Genomic DNA, 20,600 nt, shown 5'->3' on the forward strand with positions numbered 1-20,600 from the left:
CTCCCTATCTCTGTAACCTCCTCCAGCCCCTACACCCCCTCCCTATCTCTGTAACCTCCTCCAACCCCCTACACCCCCTCCCTATCTCTGTAACCTCCTCCAGCCCCCTACACCCCCTCCCTATCTCTGTAACCTCCTCCAACCCCCTACACCCCCTCCGTAACTCTGTAACCTCCTCCAGCCTCCTACACCCCCTCCCTATCTCTGTAACCCCCTCCAGCCCCCTACACCCGCTCCCTATCTCTGTAACCTCCAGCCCCTACACCCCCTCCCTATCTCTGTAACCCCCTCCAGCCCCCTACACCCCCCTCCCTATCTCTGTAACCTCCTCCAGCCCCCTACACCCCCTCCCTATCTCTGTAACCTCCTCCAGCCCCTACAGCCCCTCCCTATCTCTATAACCTCCTCCAGCCCCTACACCCCCTCCCTATCTCTGTAACCTCCTCCAACCCCCTACACCCCCTCCCTATCTCTGTAACCTCCTCCAGCCCACTACACCCCCTCCCTATCTCTGTAACCTCCTCCAGCCCCCCTACACCCCCTCCCTATCTCTGTAACCTCCTCCAGCCCCTACACCCCCTCCCTATCTCTGTAACCTCCTCCTGCCCCCTACACCCCCCTCCCTATCTCTGTAACCTCCTCCAGCCCCTACACCCCCTCCCTATCTCTGTAACCCCCTCCAGCCCCCTACACCCCCTCCCTATCTCTGTAACCCCCTCCAGCCCCCTACACCCCCTCCCTCTCTCTGTAACCTCCTCCAGCCCCCTACACCCCCTCCCTATCTCTGTAACCTTCTCCAGCCTCCCTACACCCCCCTCCCTATCTCTGTAACCTCCTCCAGCCCCTACACCCCCTCCCTATCTCTGTAACCCCCTCCAGCCTCCTACACCCCCTCCCTATCTCTGTAACCTCCTCCAGCCCCTACACCCCCTCCCTATCTCTGTAACCTCCTCCAGCCCCTACACCCCCTCCCTATCTCTGTAACCTCCTCCAGCCCCCTCCCTATCTCTGTAACCTCCTCCAGCCCCCTACACCCCTTCCCTATCTCTGTAACCTCCTCCAGCCCCCACTAGCATCCGAGATCTCTACACTCCTGCAATTCTGGCCTCCTGAACATCCGTGAATTTAATCTCTCTGCCATTGACGGCCGTGCCTGTCTGGGCCCCAAGCTCCGGAATTTCCTCCCTCAACCTCTCCGTCTCTCTCTACTTTCCCCTTTTAATCAGCTCCTGAAAACCCATCTCATTGACCAAACATTCTGACCTAATATCTCCAAAGGGGATTTAGTGTTTAATTTTGTTTCATAACGTGCTTGTAAAGTACTTTATATATCGTAAAGGATTAATAATAAATACATGTAAATTGTTATTCTCGAGGATCGAGGTGAGTTAGGCCACAGATCAGGTAGGATTATACTGATTGGTGCAACCAGAGGGGCTAAATGGCCTCTTCCTGTTCCTCTGAAGAACTTCCTGCTGAGGTGCAGCGAAATTTCAACTCACTTTCAACTCACTCCACCTGCCACTAATCCTGTCCCCCCAACTCCGCATCTCCAAATCTCAAACCCACCACTTCCGAGCGGCTGTGTTGCCAACTCCCTCCCTGGAGGCTCCTGGAATCGGAGCTCAATCTCCAAGACACCGCTCGGAGTTAAAAACCCACCAGGAAAATCGGAAGGGCATTGCGAACAAAGCGACGATTTGAGAAATCGTTTCTGCCAGGCGGGGGAGGCCAAGAAGAACAAAGGTCGCTGGAAAATCTCAGCGGGTCTGACAGCATCTGTGGGGAGAGAATAGAACAAAGAACAAAGAGAATTCCAGCACAGGAACAGGCCCTTCGGCCCTCCAAGCCTGCACCGACCATGCTACCCCTCTGAACTAAAACCCCCTACCCTTCCGGGGACCATATCCCTCTATTCCCATCCTATTCATGTACTTGTCAAGACGCCCCTTAAAACTCACTATCGTATCCCCTTCCACTACCTCCCGAGTTCCAGGCACCCACCGCCCTCTGTGTAAAAAAACTTGCCTCGTACATCTCCTTTAAACATTGCCTCTCACACCTTAAACCTGTGCCCCCCCGCGTAATTGACTCTTCCACCCTGGGAAAAAAGCTTCTGACTCTCCACTCTGCCTCTCATAATCGTGTAGACTTCTATCAGGTCTCCCCTCAACCTCCAGTGAGAACAAACCAAGTTTCTCCAACCTCTCCGCATAGCTAATACCCCTCCATACCAGGGGCAACATCCTGGTAAATCTTTTCTGTAACCCTCTCCAAAGCTTCCACATCCTTTGGTAGTGTGGCGACCAGAATTGAACGCTATATTCCAAGTGCGGCCTCACTAAGGTTCTATAAAGCTGCAACATGACTTGCCAATTCTTAAACTCAGTGCCCCGGCCGATGAAGGCAAGCATGCCGTATGCCTTCTTGACTACCTTCTCCACCTGCGTTGTTGCTTTCAGTGACCTGTGTACCTGTACGCCCAGATCCCTCTGCCTAACTTAATATTCTAAGTGCGGCCTAACTTAAGGTTCAATAAAGGTGCAACATGAACAAAGAACAAAGAACAACACAGCCCGGGGAACAGGCCATTCGGCCCAACGAGCCCGCGCCGCCATCTTAACATGACCAGTCCCCCTCTCCACCCATGACCCTTGTCTATGCTATGGCCATCCACATTGAGGGAAACTAATTTAGGGACAATTTATTACACCAATCAGCCTAATCTTTGGGGTGTGGGGGGAAACCAGAGCACCCGGAGAAAACCCACGCAAGCACGGGGAGAATGCGCAAACTCCCATAGACACCGGCCCAAATCCATGTATCTGCACAGCAATCAGTGATAGTCACTGAGCTGTCGTCTTGCCCAGTATCTGGTCCAGTTTAAGCACACACTAACGACGTGAAGCACTAGGCTACCCTCGAAACATCCAAGAGCAGCCCTCGTACGACCCACCCCGTGTATGCCCCTCGTTGGACGACAAGGCACACTGTTTCGCATCTGGTTGACCCTTCCTCAGAGCTGGAGGCAAAGAAAATAGGGCAAGATTTATACTATGGGGTGGTGGGGGTTGTAATTAGACAAAGGGAATGTAAATGGGGACGATAAAGGCTGGGAATGGTGCTAATAGCGTCCGTTAAGAGATCGGAATGTGTGGTTGTCAGAGGATAATCTGAGGAATGTGACAATTTCCTGGGGTTGGTTGGTTGGATGCTTTCTCTGGTGTATCTGGTGGGTGAGATTCGTGGCTGGCATGCCAAATTTCCTTATTTTTCCATTTCTGAAATCTCGCTCTCCATCCTGTCCTCCAAACCCCCTCCCCCCTGACCACCACCACCCTGGTGCCAGCGGCCACATTCCTCAGGCAGTCCCTCAACAATCTGTACCTTGCTCGCTCGCACACTCTGATCACTTAATGGACGCTATTAGCACCTTTCTCAGCCTTTATCATCTCCACTTACGCCCCCTTTTCTTCAAATTACAGCCCCCCGCGTCCGCCCCCATAGGGTAAATTTTGTCCGACTCCCTTTCTCTTCAGCGAAGGATCTTCCCAACTCAAAAACGTTGGCTCCATTCTCTCCCCACGGATGCTGTCAGGCGCATTGCGATTTCCCACAATTTTCCTGTTTCTGTTTTAGCGTCTGCAGTATTCTGCCTTTTTCTTCGAAGACTTTGGCCGGTCGCGATCAAAAAAAATACCTGCGATCGGTATCGAGGTCATCTGACAATCAAAAGTCATCCAATTGGCTGAGGGAAAACCCACGGAGAGTCACGAGGTTGGACATTTTGGTACAGGGCCGTCGGAATATCGGGAGCGTGCGGTCATACACCCAGGATTTGATTTATTATTGTCCCATGTATTGGGATACAGTGAAAAGTATTGTTTCTTGCACACTATACAGACAAAGCATACCATTCATAGAGTACATAGGGGAGAAGGAAAGGAGAGGGTGCAGAATGTAGTATTACAGTTACAGATAGGGTGTAGAGAAAGATCAACTTAATATTTGATTTATTATTGTCACATGTATTGGGATACAGTGAAAAGTATTGTTTCTTGCGCGCTATACAGACAAAGCATACCATTCATAGAGTACATGGGGAGAAGGAAAGGAGAGGGTGCAGAATGTAGCGTTACAGTCATAGATAGGGTGTAGAGAAAGATCAGCTTAATATTTGATTTGATTTATTATTGTCACATGGATTGGGATACAGTGAAAAGTATTGTTTCTTGCGCGCTATACAGACAAAGCATACTGTTCATAGAGTACATAGGGGAGAAGGAAAGGAGAGGGTGCAGAATGTAGTGTTACAGTCACAGATAGGGTGTAGAGAAAGATCAGCTTAATATTTGATTTGATTTATTATTGTCACATGTATTGGGATACAGTGAAAAGTATTGTTTCTTGCGCGCTATACGGACAAAGCATACTGTTCATAGAGAAGGAAAGGAGAGGGTGCAGAATGTAGTGTTACAGTTACAGATAGGGTGTAGAGAAAGATCAGTTTAATATTTGATTTATTATTGTCACATGTATTGGGATACAGTGAGAAGTATTGTTTCTTGCGCACTATACAGACAAAGCATACTGTTCATAGAGAAGGAAAGAGAATGCAGAATGTGGCGTTAGTTAGAGAAAGGGTGTAGAGAAAGATTAACTTCATATTTGATTTGATTTATTATTGTCACGTGTATTGGGATACAGTGAAAAGTATTGTTTCTTGCACGCTATACAGACAAAGCATACTGTTCATAGAGAAGGAAAGGAGAGGGTGCAGAATGTAGTGTTACAGTCACAGCTAGGGTGTAGAGAAAGATCAGCTTAATATGAGGTAGGTCCATTCAAAAGTCTGACAGCAGCAGGGAAGAAGCTGTTCCTGAGTCGGTCGGTACGTGACCTCAGACTTTTGTATCTTTTTCCTGACGGAAGAAAGGGGAAGAGAGAATGTCCGGAATCTTACAGCCAAATCCGCCGCATAATCGGGGAGGGTGCGGCTCGCAGAATGTAAGCCTCTGTTGGCCGAGGGTGGGATTTTACAATCATAACATACCGGCCAATTTCTGGGATGTGTGTGGGGGTCCTTAATTATACCGGCTGCTTTTCCTGAGGCAGTGGGAAGTGTAGACAGAGTCAATGGATGGGAGGCTGATGGATTGGGCTACATTCACAACCCTCTGTAGTTCCTTGCGGCCTTGGGCAGAGCAGGAGCCCATACCAAGCTGTGATACACCCAGAAAGAATGCTTTCTATGGGGCATCTGTAAAAGTTGGTGAGAGTCGTCGCGGACATGCCAAATTTCCTTAGTCTTCTGAGAAAGTAGAGGCGTTGGTGGGGCTTTCTTAACTATATGGGAATAAATCCTACCAGCGTTGGCAAGCCTGTGGAAGCACCGAATGCAGTTTGGAAGAGTAATCCGAAGACTGTGTAAGCAGTAGGTGGCCTGTTTGGGTACACTGAGAGACTGAATAGACTGGGTCTGTACTCATTGGAGTTTAGAAGGATGAGGGGGGGATCTTATAGAGACGTATAAGATAATGAAGGGGTTGGATAGGGTAGAGGTAAAGAGATTCTTCCTGTTTTTGCGACTCATGCCTAGTGTAGCAGGTGGTCAGGAAGGCGAATGGGATGCTGGCCTTTATAGCGAGGGGGATAGAATATAAAAGCAGGGAGGTCTTGCTGCAACTGTACAGGGCACTGGTGAGGCCGTGACTGGAGTACTGTGTGCAGTTTTGGTCGCCGCGCTTACGCAAGGATATTTTGGCCTTGGAGGGAGTGCAGAGGAGGTTTACTAGGCTGATACCGGAGATGAGGGGGTTGGACTATGAAGAGAGACTAAATAGACTGGGTCTGTACTTGTTGGAGTTTAGAAGGATGAGGGGGGATCTTATAGAGACGTATAAGATAATGAAGAGGATGGATAGGGTAGAGGGAGAGAGATTCTTCCCGCTTAGAAAGGATAGCAGGATTAGAGGGCACAGCCTCAAGATAAGGGGGGTGCAGTTTAGATCAGAGTTGAGGAGGAACTTCTTCACTCAAAGGGTGGTGAATCTCTGGAATTCTCTGCCCGTTGAAGTGGTGGAGGCTGCCTCGCTGAATATATTGAAGTCACGGGTTTTTGATAGGGGAGAAAGCGGGAAAGTGGAACTGATCCACTTCAGATCAGCCATGATCTTGTTGAATGGCAGGGCAGGCTCGAAGGGCTAGATGGCCCACTCCTGCTCCTATTGAAGTTTGTCAGTCACGGGACAGATTGAAGCCTGGGATACGTAGAGACAGCGTTCTCACCTCCCCTGACACCCCACCCTCTGAGTCCTCATTCACGAAAGACGTGTACCTTTTTGAATGGCATGAAATACTGCTCAATGAAGGCGCCTTCAATCTTTTGAGTCTCATTGTTGTCATCCGCGATTACAATGGTGACTGACGGGTAGTATTTCCTAATGCTCGAGATCAGCTGTCGCAACTTGTCATACCTGAGAAACGTTTTGGTTGCTACAGTTACCAGCTCACTGATGTCATAGCCTAAAACACAGAGAACAGAACGTGACCACCGTGCGCCCAAGCAAGCTTTCAGATCCCACCCCGGTGCCAACCTGTCTGCCAGTCCTGACTGCCCAGAGTACGCCAGGGCGGGCAACCAGGGCCGCTTGCCCAGCTTGGAGATATTCCCGTTCAGGCAGCAGTTTGTCAAAAACGTAAAAGTCAAGACAAACAGATCATTCAGAAATTCACAGCAATTGTTCAAGGTCTATCCTTTAGTGTCACGAGTAGGCTCACATTAACACTGCAATGGAGCTACTATGAAAAATGCCACACTCTGGCACCCGTTCGGGTACACTGAGGGATAATTTAGCACTAACCTACACATCTTTGGACACTAAGGGGCAATTTAGCATGGCCAATCCACCCTAACCTACACATCTTTGGACACTAAGGGACAATTTAGCATGGCCAATCCACCCTAACCTACACATCTTTGGACACTAAGGGACAATTTAGCATGGCCAATCCACCCTAACCTGCACATCTTTGGACACTAAGGGACAATTTAACATGGCCAATCCCCCTAACCTACACATCTTTGGACACTAAGGGGCAATTTAGCATGGCCAATCCCCCCTAACCTACACATCTTTGGACACTAAGGGACAATTTAGCATGACCAATCCACCCTAACCTGCACATCTTTGGACACTAAGGGACAATTTAGCATGGCCAATCCACCCTAACCTGCACATCTTTGGACACTAAGGGGCAATTTAGCATGGCCAATCCACCCTAACCTACACATCTTTGGACACTAAGGGACAATTTAGCATGGCCAATCCACCTAACCTATACATCTTTGGACACTAAGGGACAATTTAGCATGGCCAATCCACCCTAACCTACACATCTTTGGACACTAAGGGACAATTTAGCATGGCCAATCCACCTAACCTACACATCTTTGGACACTAAGGGACAATTTAGCATGGCCAATCCACCCTAACCTACACATCTTTGGACACTAAGGGACAATTTAGCATGGCCAATCCCCCTAACCTACACATCTTTGGACACTAAGGGACAATTTAGCATGGCCAATCCACCCTAACCTACACATCTTTGGACACTAAGGGACAATTTAGCATGGCCAATCCACCCTAACCCACACCTCTTTGGACACTAAGGGGCAATTTAGCATGGCCAATCCACCCTAACCCACACCTCTTTGGACACTAAGGGGCAATTTAGCATGGCCAATCCACCCTAACCTACACATCTTTGGACTGTGGGAGGAAACCGGAGCACCCGGAGGAAACCCACGCAGACACGGGGAGAACATACAGTCTCCAGACACACAGTGACCCGAGTGTGGAATGGAACTGGGTCTCTGGCGCTGCGAGGCAGCAGTGCCAACCACTGTGCCACCGTGCCGCCCTATTCCGTTCACGTTGACGCGATTCTGTGTTAGCGATGAACAAAACTCCCCAACCGTTCAAACAAGTGTCCGTCTGCACCGATCCAGTCCAAAGAATGTGCAAATGGATCTCGATAGATCAACCTTTTAGCACGTGAGGCGCGATTTTCCTGGCCTGCTGCTCGAGTAGCGGGCTACGCAGTGTCAGCGTGGGGCCAGAAACCGGAATCACCGATCGGTGAGTGGGTGGGATATCCTCTGAGGAAAGATTGAACAGGTTGGGCCTGTATCCATTGGATGAGGGGTGCTTTTCCTGGGACATATCGGGCTGGGCTCCCTCCCCCGCCCAGGGACTGACTGGAAAATGCCACCTGCGCCAGGGAGCGACTGGAAAATGCCACCTGTGCGAGGTGGAAAATGCCACCCTTGGTAGGGAGCAACTGGAAAATGCCACCTATGACAGAGAGCGACTGGAAAATGCCACTCGCGCCAGGGAGCAACTGGAAAATGCCACCTGTGCGAGGTGGAAAATGCCACCCTTGGTAGGGAGCAACTGGAAAATGCCACCTATGACAGAGAGCGACTGGAAAATGCCACTCGCGCCAGGGAGCAACTGGAAAATGCCACCTGTGGCAGGGAGCGACTGGAAAATGCCACTCGCACCAGGGAGCGACTGGAAAATGTCACCCACAGCAGGGAGCGACTGGAAAATGCCACCTATGACAGAGAGCGACTGGAAAATGCCACTCGCGCCAGGGAGCAACTGGAAAATGCCACCTGTGGCAGGGAGCGTCTGGAAAATGCCACTCGCACCAGGGAGCGACTGGAAAATGTCACCCACAGCAGGGAGCGACTGGAAAATGCCACCTATGACAGAGAGTGACTGGAAAATGCCACCTGTGCCCGGGAGTGACTGGAAAATGCCACCTATGACAGAGAGTGACTGGAAAATGCCACGCACAGCAGGGAGTGACTGGAAAATGCCACCCGCGCCAGGGAGCGACTGGAAAATGCCACCTGTGGCAGGGAGCGACTGGAAAATGCCACTCGCACCAGGGAGCGACTGGAAAATGTCACCCACAGCAGGGAGCGACTGGAAAATGCCACCCGCGCCAGGGAGCAACTGGAAAATGCCACCCGCGGCAGGAAGCGACTGGAAAATGCCACCTATGACAGAGAGTGACTGGAAAATGCCACCTGTGCTAGGGAGCGACTGGAAAATGCCACCCACGCCAGGGAGTGACTGGAAAATGCCACCCGTGACAGAGAGCGACTGGAAAATGCCACCTGCACCAGGGAGCGACTGGAAAATGCCACCCATGGCAGGGAGTGACCGGAAAATGTCACCCACAACAGGGAGTGACTGGAAAATGCCACCCACGCCAGGGAGTGACTGGAAAATGTCACCCACGGCAGGGAGTGACTGGAAAATGCCACCTACGACAGAGAGTGACTGGAAAATGCCACCTGTGCTAGGGAGCGACTGGAAAATGCCACCTGCGGCAGGGAGCAACTGGAAAATGCCACCTACGACAGAGAGTGACTGGAAAATGTCACCCACGGCAGGGAGTGACTGGAAAATGCCACCTACGACAGAGAGCGACTGGAAAATGCCACCCAGTAGATCTTGAGGCGGTCTGACAGGATGGATGCTGAGAGGCGGACTGGAATTTTATCATCCCGCCCGTCTCAGAGCGGGCGAAGGCGGGGTGCGGAGCACGGAAAAGTCCGCTGACCTGAGGCGGAATTTTTTCCAGTTTCGAGGCGGTAAAATCCCACCCGACGTTCCCCCTTGTGGGAGAGACTCGAACCCGGTGGGCGCTGTCCCTCGGAATATTTTGAAGGCCGGTTCGGCAACTGGAGTCAAGGGAGCAGAGTGGAAGGTTCGATCAGATCAGGCCCAAGTTTCAAAAGCTAGAACAGGTGCGAGGGACTGAATGGACTCCAGAAAAGATTTCCTAGGAAGCTACTGGGACTTGATGGATTGAGGAGAGGCTGGATAGACTGGGACTTTTTTCTCTGGAGCGTAGAGGGGTGATCTTATAGAGATCTATAAAATAATGAGGGACACAGATCAGCGAGATAGTCAATATCTTTTCCCCCAAAGGTAGGGGAGGCTAAAACTAGAGGGTATAGGCTTAAGGTGAGAGGGGAGAGGGTCCAGAGAGGCAATTTTTTCACTCAGAGGGTGGTGAGTGTCTGGAACGAGCTGCCAGATGTAGAGGCGGGTACAATTTTGTCTTTTAAAAAGCGTTTAGACAGTTACATGGGTATAGAGGGGTATGGGCCAACTGGGACAAGCTTTGGGGTTTGAGAAAAGGGACAGCATGGGCAAGTTGGGCCAAAGGGCCTGTTTCCCTGCTGTAAAACTCTGCCCCTAATTAGCATGTTCATCCAGGATGATGGCCATTGCGATCACAATGGGCTGAATGGCCTACCCCGTGCGTTAATATCCTGCGATTTCTACATCCTTGACTCCCTGTTGGAAGTTTCGGACTCTTTCAGGCAGCACATCAAGGAGCTGACTGTCCCGTGGGAGATCGTAGCATCACCCGGCAGGAGACGTTATCCGGGCAAGGCGGTCTCTGAGTTTCACGCCTGCCGAGCCGGCGGACCACACCAGCCTCATCGTTCGGGACTTGCCCTCGGCCTTTCGAGACTCTGGGCTGCCATCTTACCGCCCGTCTGTGCCACGCTCCCGCTACGTGCGAGCCTGGAGAACCTGATGCCCAGAGGTGGCACAGCACTGCTGCCTCACGGCGCCAGGGACCCGGGCCCGATTCCCGGTTCGGGTCGCTGTGTCTGTGCGGAGTTTGTACATGCTCCTCGTGTCTGCGTGGGTTTCCTCCGGGTGCTCCAGTTTCCTCCCACGGTCCAAAGATGTGTAGGTTAGGGTGGATTGGCCATGCTAAATTGTCCCTTAGTGGCCAAAGATGTGCAGGTTAGGTGGATTGGCCATGCTAAATTGTCCCTTAGTGTCCAAAGATGTGCAGGTTAGGTGGATTGGCCATGCTAAATTGTCCCAAGATGTGTAGGTTAGGTGGATTGGCCATGCTAAATTGTCCCTTAGTGTCCAAAGATGTGCAGGTTAGGTGGATTGGCCATGCTAAATTGCCCCTTAGTATCCAAAGATGTGTAGGTTAGGGTGGATTGGCCATGCTAAATTGCCCCTTAGTGTCCAAAGATGTGTAGGTTAGGTGGATTGGCCATGCTAAATTGCCCCTTAGTGTCCAAAGATGTGTAGGTTAGGGTGGATTGGCCATGCTAAATTGCCCCTTAGTGGCCAAAGATGTGCAGGTTAGGGTGGATTGGCCATGCTAAATTGTCCCTTAGTGTCCAAAGATGTGTAGGTTAGGTGGATTGGCCATGCTAAATTGTCCCTTAGTGTCCAAAGATGTGCAGGTTAGGTGGATTGGCCATGCTAAATTGTCCCTTAGTGTCCAAAGATGTGCAGGTTAGGGTGGATTGGCCATGCTAAATTGTCCCTTACTGTCCCAAAGATGTGTAGGTTAGGGTGGATTGGCCATGCTAAATTGTCCCTTAGTGACCAAAGATGTGCAGGTTAGGTGGATTGGCCATGCTAAATTGTCCCTTAGTGTCCAAAGATGTGCAGGTTAGGTGGATTGGCCATGCTAAATTGCCCCTTAGTATCCAAAGATGTGTAGGTTAGGGTGGATTGGCCATGCTAAATTGTCCCTTAGTGTCCAGTGATGTGTAGGTTAGGTGGATTGGCCATGCTAAATTGTCCCTTAGTATCCAAAGATGTGCAGGTTCGGTGGATTGGCCATGCTAAATTGTCCCTTAGTGTCCAAAGATGTGTAGGTTAGGGTGGATTGGCCATGCTAAATTGTCCCTTAGTGTCCAAAGATGTGTAGGTTAGGGTGGATTGGCCATGCTAAATTGTCCCTTAGTGTCCAAAGATGTGTAGGTTAGGGTGGATTGGCCATGCTAAATTGTCCCTTAGTGTCCAATGATGTGTAGGTTAGGTGGATTGGCCATGCTAAATTGTCCCTTAGTATCCAAAGATGTGCAGGTTAGGTGGATTGGCCATGCTAAATTGTCCCTTAGTGTCCAAAGATGTGTAGGTTAGGGTGGATTGGCCATGCTAAATTGTCCCTTAGTGTCCAAAGATGTGTAGGTTAGGGTGGATTGGCCATGCTAAATTGCCCCTTAGTGTCCTGAGATGCGTAGTTAGAGGGATTAGCGGGCAAATGTGTAGGGATATGGGGTAGGGCCTGGGTGGGATTGTAGCCGGTGCAGACTCGATGGGCCGAATGGCCTCTTTCTGCCCTGTAGAGTTTCTGTGATTCTACGAGTCTGAAGGACGTGCTGGTTCGGGTGCACTGGCCGTGCGAAATTCTCCCCCAAGTGTACCCGAACAGGTGGCTTGGGCATTATTTTCACAGTAACTTCATTGCAGTGTTAACGTACTTGTGACACTCACAAAATAAACTCTCAACCCACAGGGCTGAAGAAGTGGAAAATATGTCGAAAGATTAACGCAGAGAGAAAGAAGCCCCTGTGCGTTTTTGCAGGAGCTGAGGCCTCCAGCGAGTGAGTGAGCGACGGAGGGACTGAGGATAGGATGGAACTATTACACCTCCCTCATCCAGACACGATCGAGTTGTTCCGACAATATCTGCTGCAGACGGGGTCAGGCTGAGGTCCTTTAGCGTTTCGCCGACCGATAGGCGGGCTTCGCCGAGCAGCTCAGGGCGCGGTTTCGCCCTGGCGCCAACCTCGGGCACACCAGGGAAGGTGGCAACAGCTCGCCACCCCGGCTTTGGGGCATGCCACCCCGAAGGGAAGGGCTTGCATTGGCGCGGCCGCCCTCAAGAAGCCGCAAGGTGATCCGGTGGATCCCTTTGGCAGCAGAGTCGCGGTCGTGCAGGCAAATGCGGCAAGAGATTTGCGCACAGCAAGATCCCAACTAAAGCATCCACTGAACAGCACGGCCACGCGATCCGTTTTCCGCGATGTTGCTTTAGCAGGGTGGGGGGGAGCGGGGTCACAGATCACAGAGTCCATATAGCGCATGAGGAGGCCATTCAGCCCATTGAGTCGGCACCCATTCATCTGACCCGGGCCCCATCCCCGGAAGCCCACGTACTTATTCCACTAATCCACCCTAACCTACACATCTTTGGACACTAAGGGACAATTTAGCATGGCCAATCCCCCTAACCTACACATCTTTGGACACTAAGGGACAATTTAGCATGGCCAATCCACCCTAACCTGCACATCTTTGGACACTAAGGGACAATTTAGCATGGCCAATCCACCCTAACCTACACATCTTTGGACACTAAGGGACAATTTAGCATGGCCAATCCACCCTAACCTACACATCTTTGGACACTAAGGGACAATTTAGCATGGCCAATCCACCCTAACCTACACATCTTTGGACACTAAGGGACAATTTAGCATGGCCAATCCACCTAACCTACACATCTTTGGACACTAAGGGGCAATTTAGCATGGCCAATCCACCCTAACCTACACATCTTTGGACACTAAGGGGCAATTTAGCATGGCCAATCCACCCTAACCTACACATCTTTGGACACTAAGGGACAATTTAGCATGGCCAATCCACCTAACCTACACATCTTTGGACACTAAGGGGCAATTTAGCATGGCCAATCCACCCTAACCTACACATCTTTGGACACTAAGGGGCAATTTAGCATGGCCAATCCACCCTAACCTACACATCTTTGGACACTAAGGGACAATTTAGCATGGCCAATCCACCTAACCTACACATCTTTGGACACTAAGGGACAATTTAGCATGGCCAATCCCCCTAACCTACACATCTTTGGACACTAAGGGGCAATTTAGCATGGCCAATCCACCCTAACCTACACATCTTTGGACACTAAGGGACAATTTAGCACGGCCAATCCACCCTAACCTACACATCTTTGGACACTAAGGGACAATTTAGCATGGCCAATCCCCCTAACCTACACATCTTTGGACACTAAGGGGCAATTTAGCATGGCCAATCCACCCTAACCTACACATCTTTGGATACTAAGGGACAATTTAGCATGGCCAATCCACCCTAACCTACACATTTTTGGACACTAAGGGACAATTTAGCATGGCCAATCCTCCCTAACCTACACATCTTTGGACATCTAGTGACCCAAGAGGGGAATTGAACCCGGGTCCCTGGCGCTGCGAGGCAGCAGTGCTAACCCGCTGTGCCTGAGGGGAGCAAGTAGTAGGACTGATGGAGGTAGATAGCCTTATGGAGCCAATCGCCATGTTATTGTACAGTCTACCCGATTCACCTTGGGGGCTGAGAGAGGTGTTTTGCGATGTTAGGGCTGTTTGGTTGCTTTGCCTCTGCCCAGGGATTTGGTGGGGGGGTTGGGGGTGTGATGGTTTCTTTAAATTGTGTTGTGTTGGCCATGTAGGTGGATTGGCCATGCTAAATTGTCCCTTAGTGTCCAAATATGTGTAGGTTAGGGTGGATTGGCCATGCTAAATTGTCCCTTAGTGTCCAAAGATGTGTAGGTTAGGGTGGATTGGCCATGCTAAATTGCCCCCTAGTGTCCAAAGATGTGTAGGTTAGGGTGGATTGGCCATGCTAAATTGTCCCTTAGTGTCCAAAGATGTGTAGGTTAGGTGGATTGGCCATGCTAAATTGTCCCTTAGTGTCCAAAGATGTGTAGGTTAGGTGGATTGGTCATGCTAAATTGCCCCTTAGTGTCAAAAGATGTGTAGGTTAGGTGGATTGGCCATGCTAAATTGTCCCTTAGTGTCCAAAGATGTGTAGGTTAGGTGGATTGGTCATGCTAAATTGTCCCTTAGTGTCCAAAGATGTGTAGGTTAGGTGGATTGGCCATGCTAAATTGTCCCTTAGTGTCCAAAGATGTGTAGGTTAGGGTGGATTGGCCATGCTAAATTGTCCCTTAGTGTCCAAAGATGTGTAGGTTAGGTGGATTGGCCATGCTAAATTGTCCCTTAGTGTCCAAAGATGTGTAGGTTAGGGTGGATTGGCCATGCTAAATTGCCCTTTAGTGTCCAAAGATGTGTAGGTTAGGGTGGATTGGCCATGCTAAATTGTCCCTTAGTGTCCAAAGATGTGCAGGTTAGGGTGGATTGGCCATGCTAAATTGCCCTTTAGTGTCCAAAGATGTGCAGGTTAGGGTGGATTGGCCATGCTAAATTGCCCCTTAGTGTCCAAAGATGTGTAGGTTAGGGTGGATTGGCCATGCTAAATTGCCCCTTAGTGTCCAAAGATGTGTAGGTTAGGGTGGATTGGCCATGCTAAATTGCCCCTTAGTGTCCAAAGATGTGTAGGTTAGGGTGGATTGGCCATGCTAAATTGCCCCTTAGTGTCCAAAGATGTGTAGGTTAGGTGGATTGGCCATGCTAAATTGTCCCTTAGTGTCCAAAGATGTGTAGGTTAGGTGGATTGGCCATGCTAAATTGCCCCTTAGTGTCCAAAGATGTGTAGGTTAGGGTGGATTGGCCATGCTAAATTGCCCCTTAGTGTCCAAAGATGTGTAGGTTAGGTGGATTGGCCATGCTAAATTGTCCCTTAGTGTCCAAAGATGTGTAGGTTAGGTGGATTGGCCATGCTAAATTGTCCCTTAGTGTCCAAAGATGTGTAGGTTAGGTGGATTGGCCATGCTAAATTGCCCCTTAGTGTCCAAAGATGTGTAGGTTAGGGGGATTGGCCATGCTAAATTGCCCCTTAGTGTCCAAAGATGTGTAGGTTAGGTGGATTGGCCATGCTAAATGTCGGGGGCTACGGGGATAGGGCAGAAGAAAGGGCGTGGGACAGATAGTGTGTCAGAGAGTCAGTACAGGCAGAGTGGCCTTCCTGTGCGCTGTGGGGATTCTGTGATTTCCCCCAACCTGTTCTGGGCCTGACCCCATTTTATTGCCTCAGAGTCGGGACCCCAGAGCGAATGTCTGGGGGTTACGAGCTGTGTTGGCATGAGGCAGCTAAATATTAATGCAACAGGAACTGTGTAAAGTTGGCCTAATAGATTTAAGATATCGATTCCGATGTACTAGCATCCCGATGATTGAATTATGTCTATTAATGCATTAGAATCCTGATCCTGGTGATAAAGGTGATTGCGATTATTGAAGAAATGGACAATTTTTCAATAAAAACGAAGTTATCTTTCCACAGGCTGTTCTTGCAGCAGTATTCGGGCCTCAGGACGCAGTCCATTAGGCCACACTCGCAAGCATAACATCAGGAGCGCTCAAAAGGGCCTAACTGGTGTCAGACAACAGGCCAGGGGCCCTCCCAGCAGCCATTGCTGCCTTGGCGTTCACGAGTCCAAAACCCTCGCCAACCCTCGCTCTGCGTGGAAGGCGACATGAGCCAAGGTCCGTTCCGCTCCACTGCTGTGTCCTGAACCCAGGCCGTCGCTAACCCCGAGCACTGACCTGATTGGTTCTTCACGTTGTAAAGCTTGGGAATGACCGGATGGCGAATCTTGATGGTAAACCTGGCCTGATGCCCCTCCGTCTCGAACAGCACTGCAAGGAAACGGAGACCGCCAATGAAATGCAAGTGGCCGAGAGCTTGGAGCTCGCCGGTGTCCGGATCACCTGTCCTGGTCCCCACCCCCCCCACGCCGACACTACAGGTAAACAAGGCCACCAGTGTCTCCACTTTCTCAGGAGGCGAAGGAAATTTGGCATCCTACTACGACTCACCCCAATTTTGACAGATGCATCGTAGAAAGCATTCTTTCTGGTTGTATCACAGCTTGGTATGGGCTCCCGCTCTGCCCAAGACCACAAGGAACTACAAAGGATTGCCCCATTGTGTCCAAAGATGTGCGGGTTAGGGGGATTGGGCATGCTACATTGCACCTTAGTTCCAAATGTGTGCTAGTTAGGTGGATTGGCCATGGCAAATTGCACCTTAATTCCAAATTTTTGTAGGTTAGATGGATTGGCCATGCTAAATTGTCCCTTAATGTTCAACGACGTATAAGTTAGAAGGATTAGTCATGCTAAATTGTCCCTTAGTGTCCAAAGATGTGTAGGTTAGGGTGGATTGGCCATGCTAAATTGTCCCTTAGTGTCCAAAGATGTGCAGGTTAGGGTGGATTGGCCATGCTAAATTGTCCCTTAGTATCCAAAGATGTGCAGGTTAGGTGGATTGGCCATGCTAAATTGCCCCTTAGTGTCCAAAGATGTGTAGGTTAGGGGGATTGGCCATGCTAAATTGCCCCTTAGTGTCCAAAGATGTGTGGGTTAGGGTGGATTGGCCATGCTAAATTGTCCCTTAGTGTCCAAAGATGTGTAGGTTAGGTGGATTGGCCATGCTAAATTGTCCCTTAATGACCAAAGATGTGTAGGTTAGGTGGATTGGCCATGCTAAATTGCCCCTTAGTGTCCAAAGATGTGTAAGTTAGGGGGATTGGCCATGCTAAATTGCCCCTTAGTGTCCAAAGATGTGTAGGTTAGGTGGATTGGCCATGCTAAATTGTCCCTTAGTGTCCAAAGATGTGTAGGTTAGGGTGGATTGGCCGTGCTAAATTGCCCCTTAGTGTCCAAAGATGTGTAGGTTAGGGTGGATTGGCCATGCTAAATTGTCCCTTAGTGTCCAAAGATGTGTAGGTTAGGGTGGATTGGCCATGCTAAATTGCCCCTTAGTGTCCAAAGATGTGTAGGTTAGGGTGGATTGACCATGCTAAATTGCCCCTTAGTGTCCAAAGATGTGCAGGTTAGGGGGATTGGCCATGCTAAATTGCCCCTTAGTGTCTAAAGATGTGTAGGTTAGGGGGATTGGCCATGCTAAATTGTCCCTCAATGTCCAAAGATGTGCAGGTTAGGTGGATTAGCCATGCTAAATTGCCCCTTAGTGTCCAAAGATGTGTGGGTTATGGTGGATTGGCCATGCTAAATTGTCCCTCAATGTCCAAAGATGTGCAGGTTAGGTGGATTGGCCATGCTAAATTGCCCCTTAGTGTCCAAAGATGTGTAGGTTAGGGTGGATTGGCCATGCTAAATTGTCCCTTAGTGTCCAAAGATGTGCAGGTTAGGGGGATTGGCCATGCTAAATTGCCCCTTAGTGTCCAAAGATGTGTAGGTTATGGTGGATTGGCCATGCTAAATTGTCCCTCAATGTCCAAAGATGTGCAGGTTAGGTGGATTGGCCATGCTAAATTGCCCCTTAGTGTCCAAAGATGTGTAGGTTAGGGTGGATTGGCCATGCTAAATTGTCCCTTAGTGTCCAAAGATGTGCAGGTTAGGGGGATTGGCCATGCTAAATTGCCCCTTAGTGTCCAAAGATGTGTAGGTTATGGTGGATTGGCCATGCTAAATTGTCCCTCAATGTCCAAAGATGTGCAGGTTAGGTGGATTGGCCATGCTAAATTGCCCCTTAGTGTCCAAAGATGTGTAGGTTAGGGTGGATTGGCCATGCTAAATTGCCCCTTAGTGTCTAAAGATGTGTAGGTTAGGTGGATTGGCCATGCTAAATTGTCCCTTAGTGTCCAAAAATGTGCAGGTTAGGTGGATTGGCCATGCTAAATTGTCCCTTAGTGTCCAAAGATGTGTAGGTTAGGTGGATTGGCCATGCTGAATTGTCCCTTAGTGTCCAAAGATGTGTAGGTTAGGTGGATTGGCCATGCTAAATTGCCCCTTAGTGTCCAAAGATGTGTAGGTTAGGGGGATTGGCCATGCTAAATTGTCCATCAATGTCCAAAGATGTGCAGGTTAGGTGGATTGGCCATGCTAAATTGTCCCTTAGTGTCCAAAGATGTGCAGGTTAGGTGGATTGGCCATGCTAAATTGTCCCTTAGTGTCCAAAGATGTGTAGGTTAGGGTGGATTGGCCATGCTAAATTGCCCCTTAGTGTCCAAAGATGTGTAGGTTAGGGGGATTGGCCATGCTAAATTGTCCCTTAGTGTCCAAAGATGTGTAGGTTAGGGTGGATTGGCCATGCTAAATTGTCCCTTAGTGTCCAAAGATGTGTAGGTTAGGGGGATTGGCCATGCTAAATTGTCCCTTAGTGTCCAAAGATGTGTAGGTTAGGGTGGATTGGCCATGCTAAATTGTCCCTTAATGTCCAAAGATGTGTAGGTTAGGGGGATTGGCCATGCTAAATTGTCCCTTAGTGTCCAAAGATGTGTAGGTTAGGGTGGATTGGCCATGCTAAATTGTCCCTTAATGTCCAAAGATGTGCAGGTTAGGTGGATTGGCCATGCTAAATTGTCCCTTAGTGTCCAAAGATGTGTAGGTTAGGGTGGATTGGCCATGCTAAATTGCCCCTTAGTGTCCAAAGATGTGTAGGTTAGGGTAGGTTACACATGTGTCGGTTATGGAACAGGGTGCCGAATGTTGTAGGGCCGAGAGTTTCAAATGGAGGTCTCCGGCAAGTCAGTGACTGCAGTTATTAAGATCTTGGAGGTGGCAGTGACACCTGAGATGGCAAAGGCAAATGGATTGTCATGGGTGTTTTGCGAGGGTGGCTATATTGAGTGAGGGCACAGGGCTGAGAGGCCCCAGAGAGAATTGTGACTTTTCAACGTGGGTTAAAATCACCAGGATCAGGAGTTACTCAGCACTGGGGCTCGCTGAGTGCCATTTTGCACTCAGCAAAAAGCTCCCACACAGCAACACAAAGTGTGACTAGTCTGTTTGGCACAATGGCAGCTGAGGAAGGAACGGAAGGGTCTGCTCTTATCCAAATTGTGTAACGACACTGTGCCTTTAAGGAATGTATTTTAGTCACATTTCTGGTGTAGGATCTGTTCTGTGCACTCGGGAAAAGCAGCCGGCACAATCAAGGACCCCCCACACACCCCGGACACTCTCTCTTCCATCGGGAAAAAGATACAAAAGTCTGAGGTCCCGTACCGACCGACTCAAGAACAGCTTCTTCCCTGCTGCTGTCAGACTTTTGAATGGACCGACCTCGCATTAAACTGATCTTTCTCTACACCCTTGCTATGACTGTAACACTACATTCTGCACTCTCTCCTTTCCTTCTCTATGAACGGTATGCTTTGTCTGTATAGTGTGCAAGAAACAATACTTTTCACTGTATCCCAATACACGTGACAATAATAAATCAAATATTAAGCTGATCTTTCTCTACACCCTATCTGCGACTGTAACACTACATTCTGCACCCTCTCCTTTCCTTCTCCCCTATGTACTCTATGAACGGTATGCTTTGTCTGTATAACGCGCAAGAAACAATACTTTTCACTATATCCCAATACACGTGACAATAATAAATCAAATCAAATATTAAGTTGATCTTTCTCTACACCCTATCTGTAACGGTAACACTACATTCTGCACCCTCTCCTTTCCTTCTCTCCTGTGTACTCTATGAATGGTATGCTTTGTCTGTATAGTGCGCAAGAAACAATACTTTTCACTGTATCCCAATACATGTGACAATAAATCAAATATTAATCTGATCTTTCTCTACACCCTATCTGTGACTGTAACACTACATTCTGCACCCCCTCCTTTCCTTCTCCCCTATGTACTCTATGAACGGTATGCTTTGTCTGTATAGTGCGCAAGAAACAATACTTTTCACTGTATCCCAATACATGTGACAATAAATCAAATATTAATCTGATCTTTCTCTACACCCTATCTGTGACTGTAACACTACATTCTGCACCCTCTCCTTTCCTCTCCCCTATGTACTCTATGAACAGTATGCTTTGTTTGT

The 20,600-nt window shown here is 49.3% G+C and overlaps 1 protein-coding gene across 1 annotated transcript in view; it reads right to left on the reverse strand.

Moving 5' to 3' along the window:
• The window catches only part of LOC145361849 (beta-1,4 N-acetylgalactosaminyltransferase 1-like), an 87,888-nt gene that overhangs the window by 18,922 nt on the left and 48,366 nt on the right, over positions 1–20,600 (reverse strand). Inside the window, exons 7-8 of the mRNA XM_080217822.1 lie at positions 16,337–16,429; positions 6,338–6,525 (exon numbers count right to left, since the gene is read on the reverse strand). Coding sequence (XP_080073948.1) covers positions 6,338–6,525; positions 16,337–16,429 — 281 coding nt within the window. The remainder of the gene's footprint in view (positions 1–6,337; positions 6,526–16,336; positions 16,430–20,600) is intronic.

This window comes from Carcharhinus amblyrhynchos, chromosome X (genome assembly GCF_965287045.1).
Source record: "Carcharhinus amblyrhynchos chromosome X, sCarAmb.v2.hapA, whole genome shotgun sequence".
NCBI classification, from domain to species: Eukaryota; Metazoa; Chordata; class Chondrichthyes; order Carcharhiniformes; family Carcharhinidae; genus Carcharhinus; species Carcharhinus amblyrhynchos.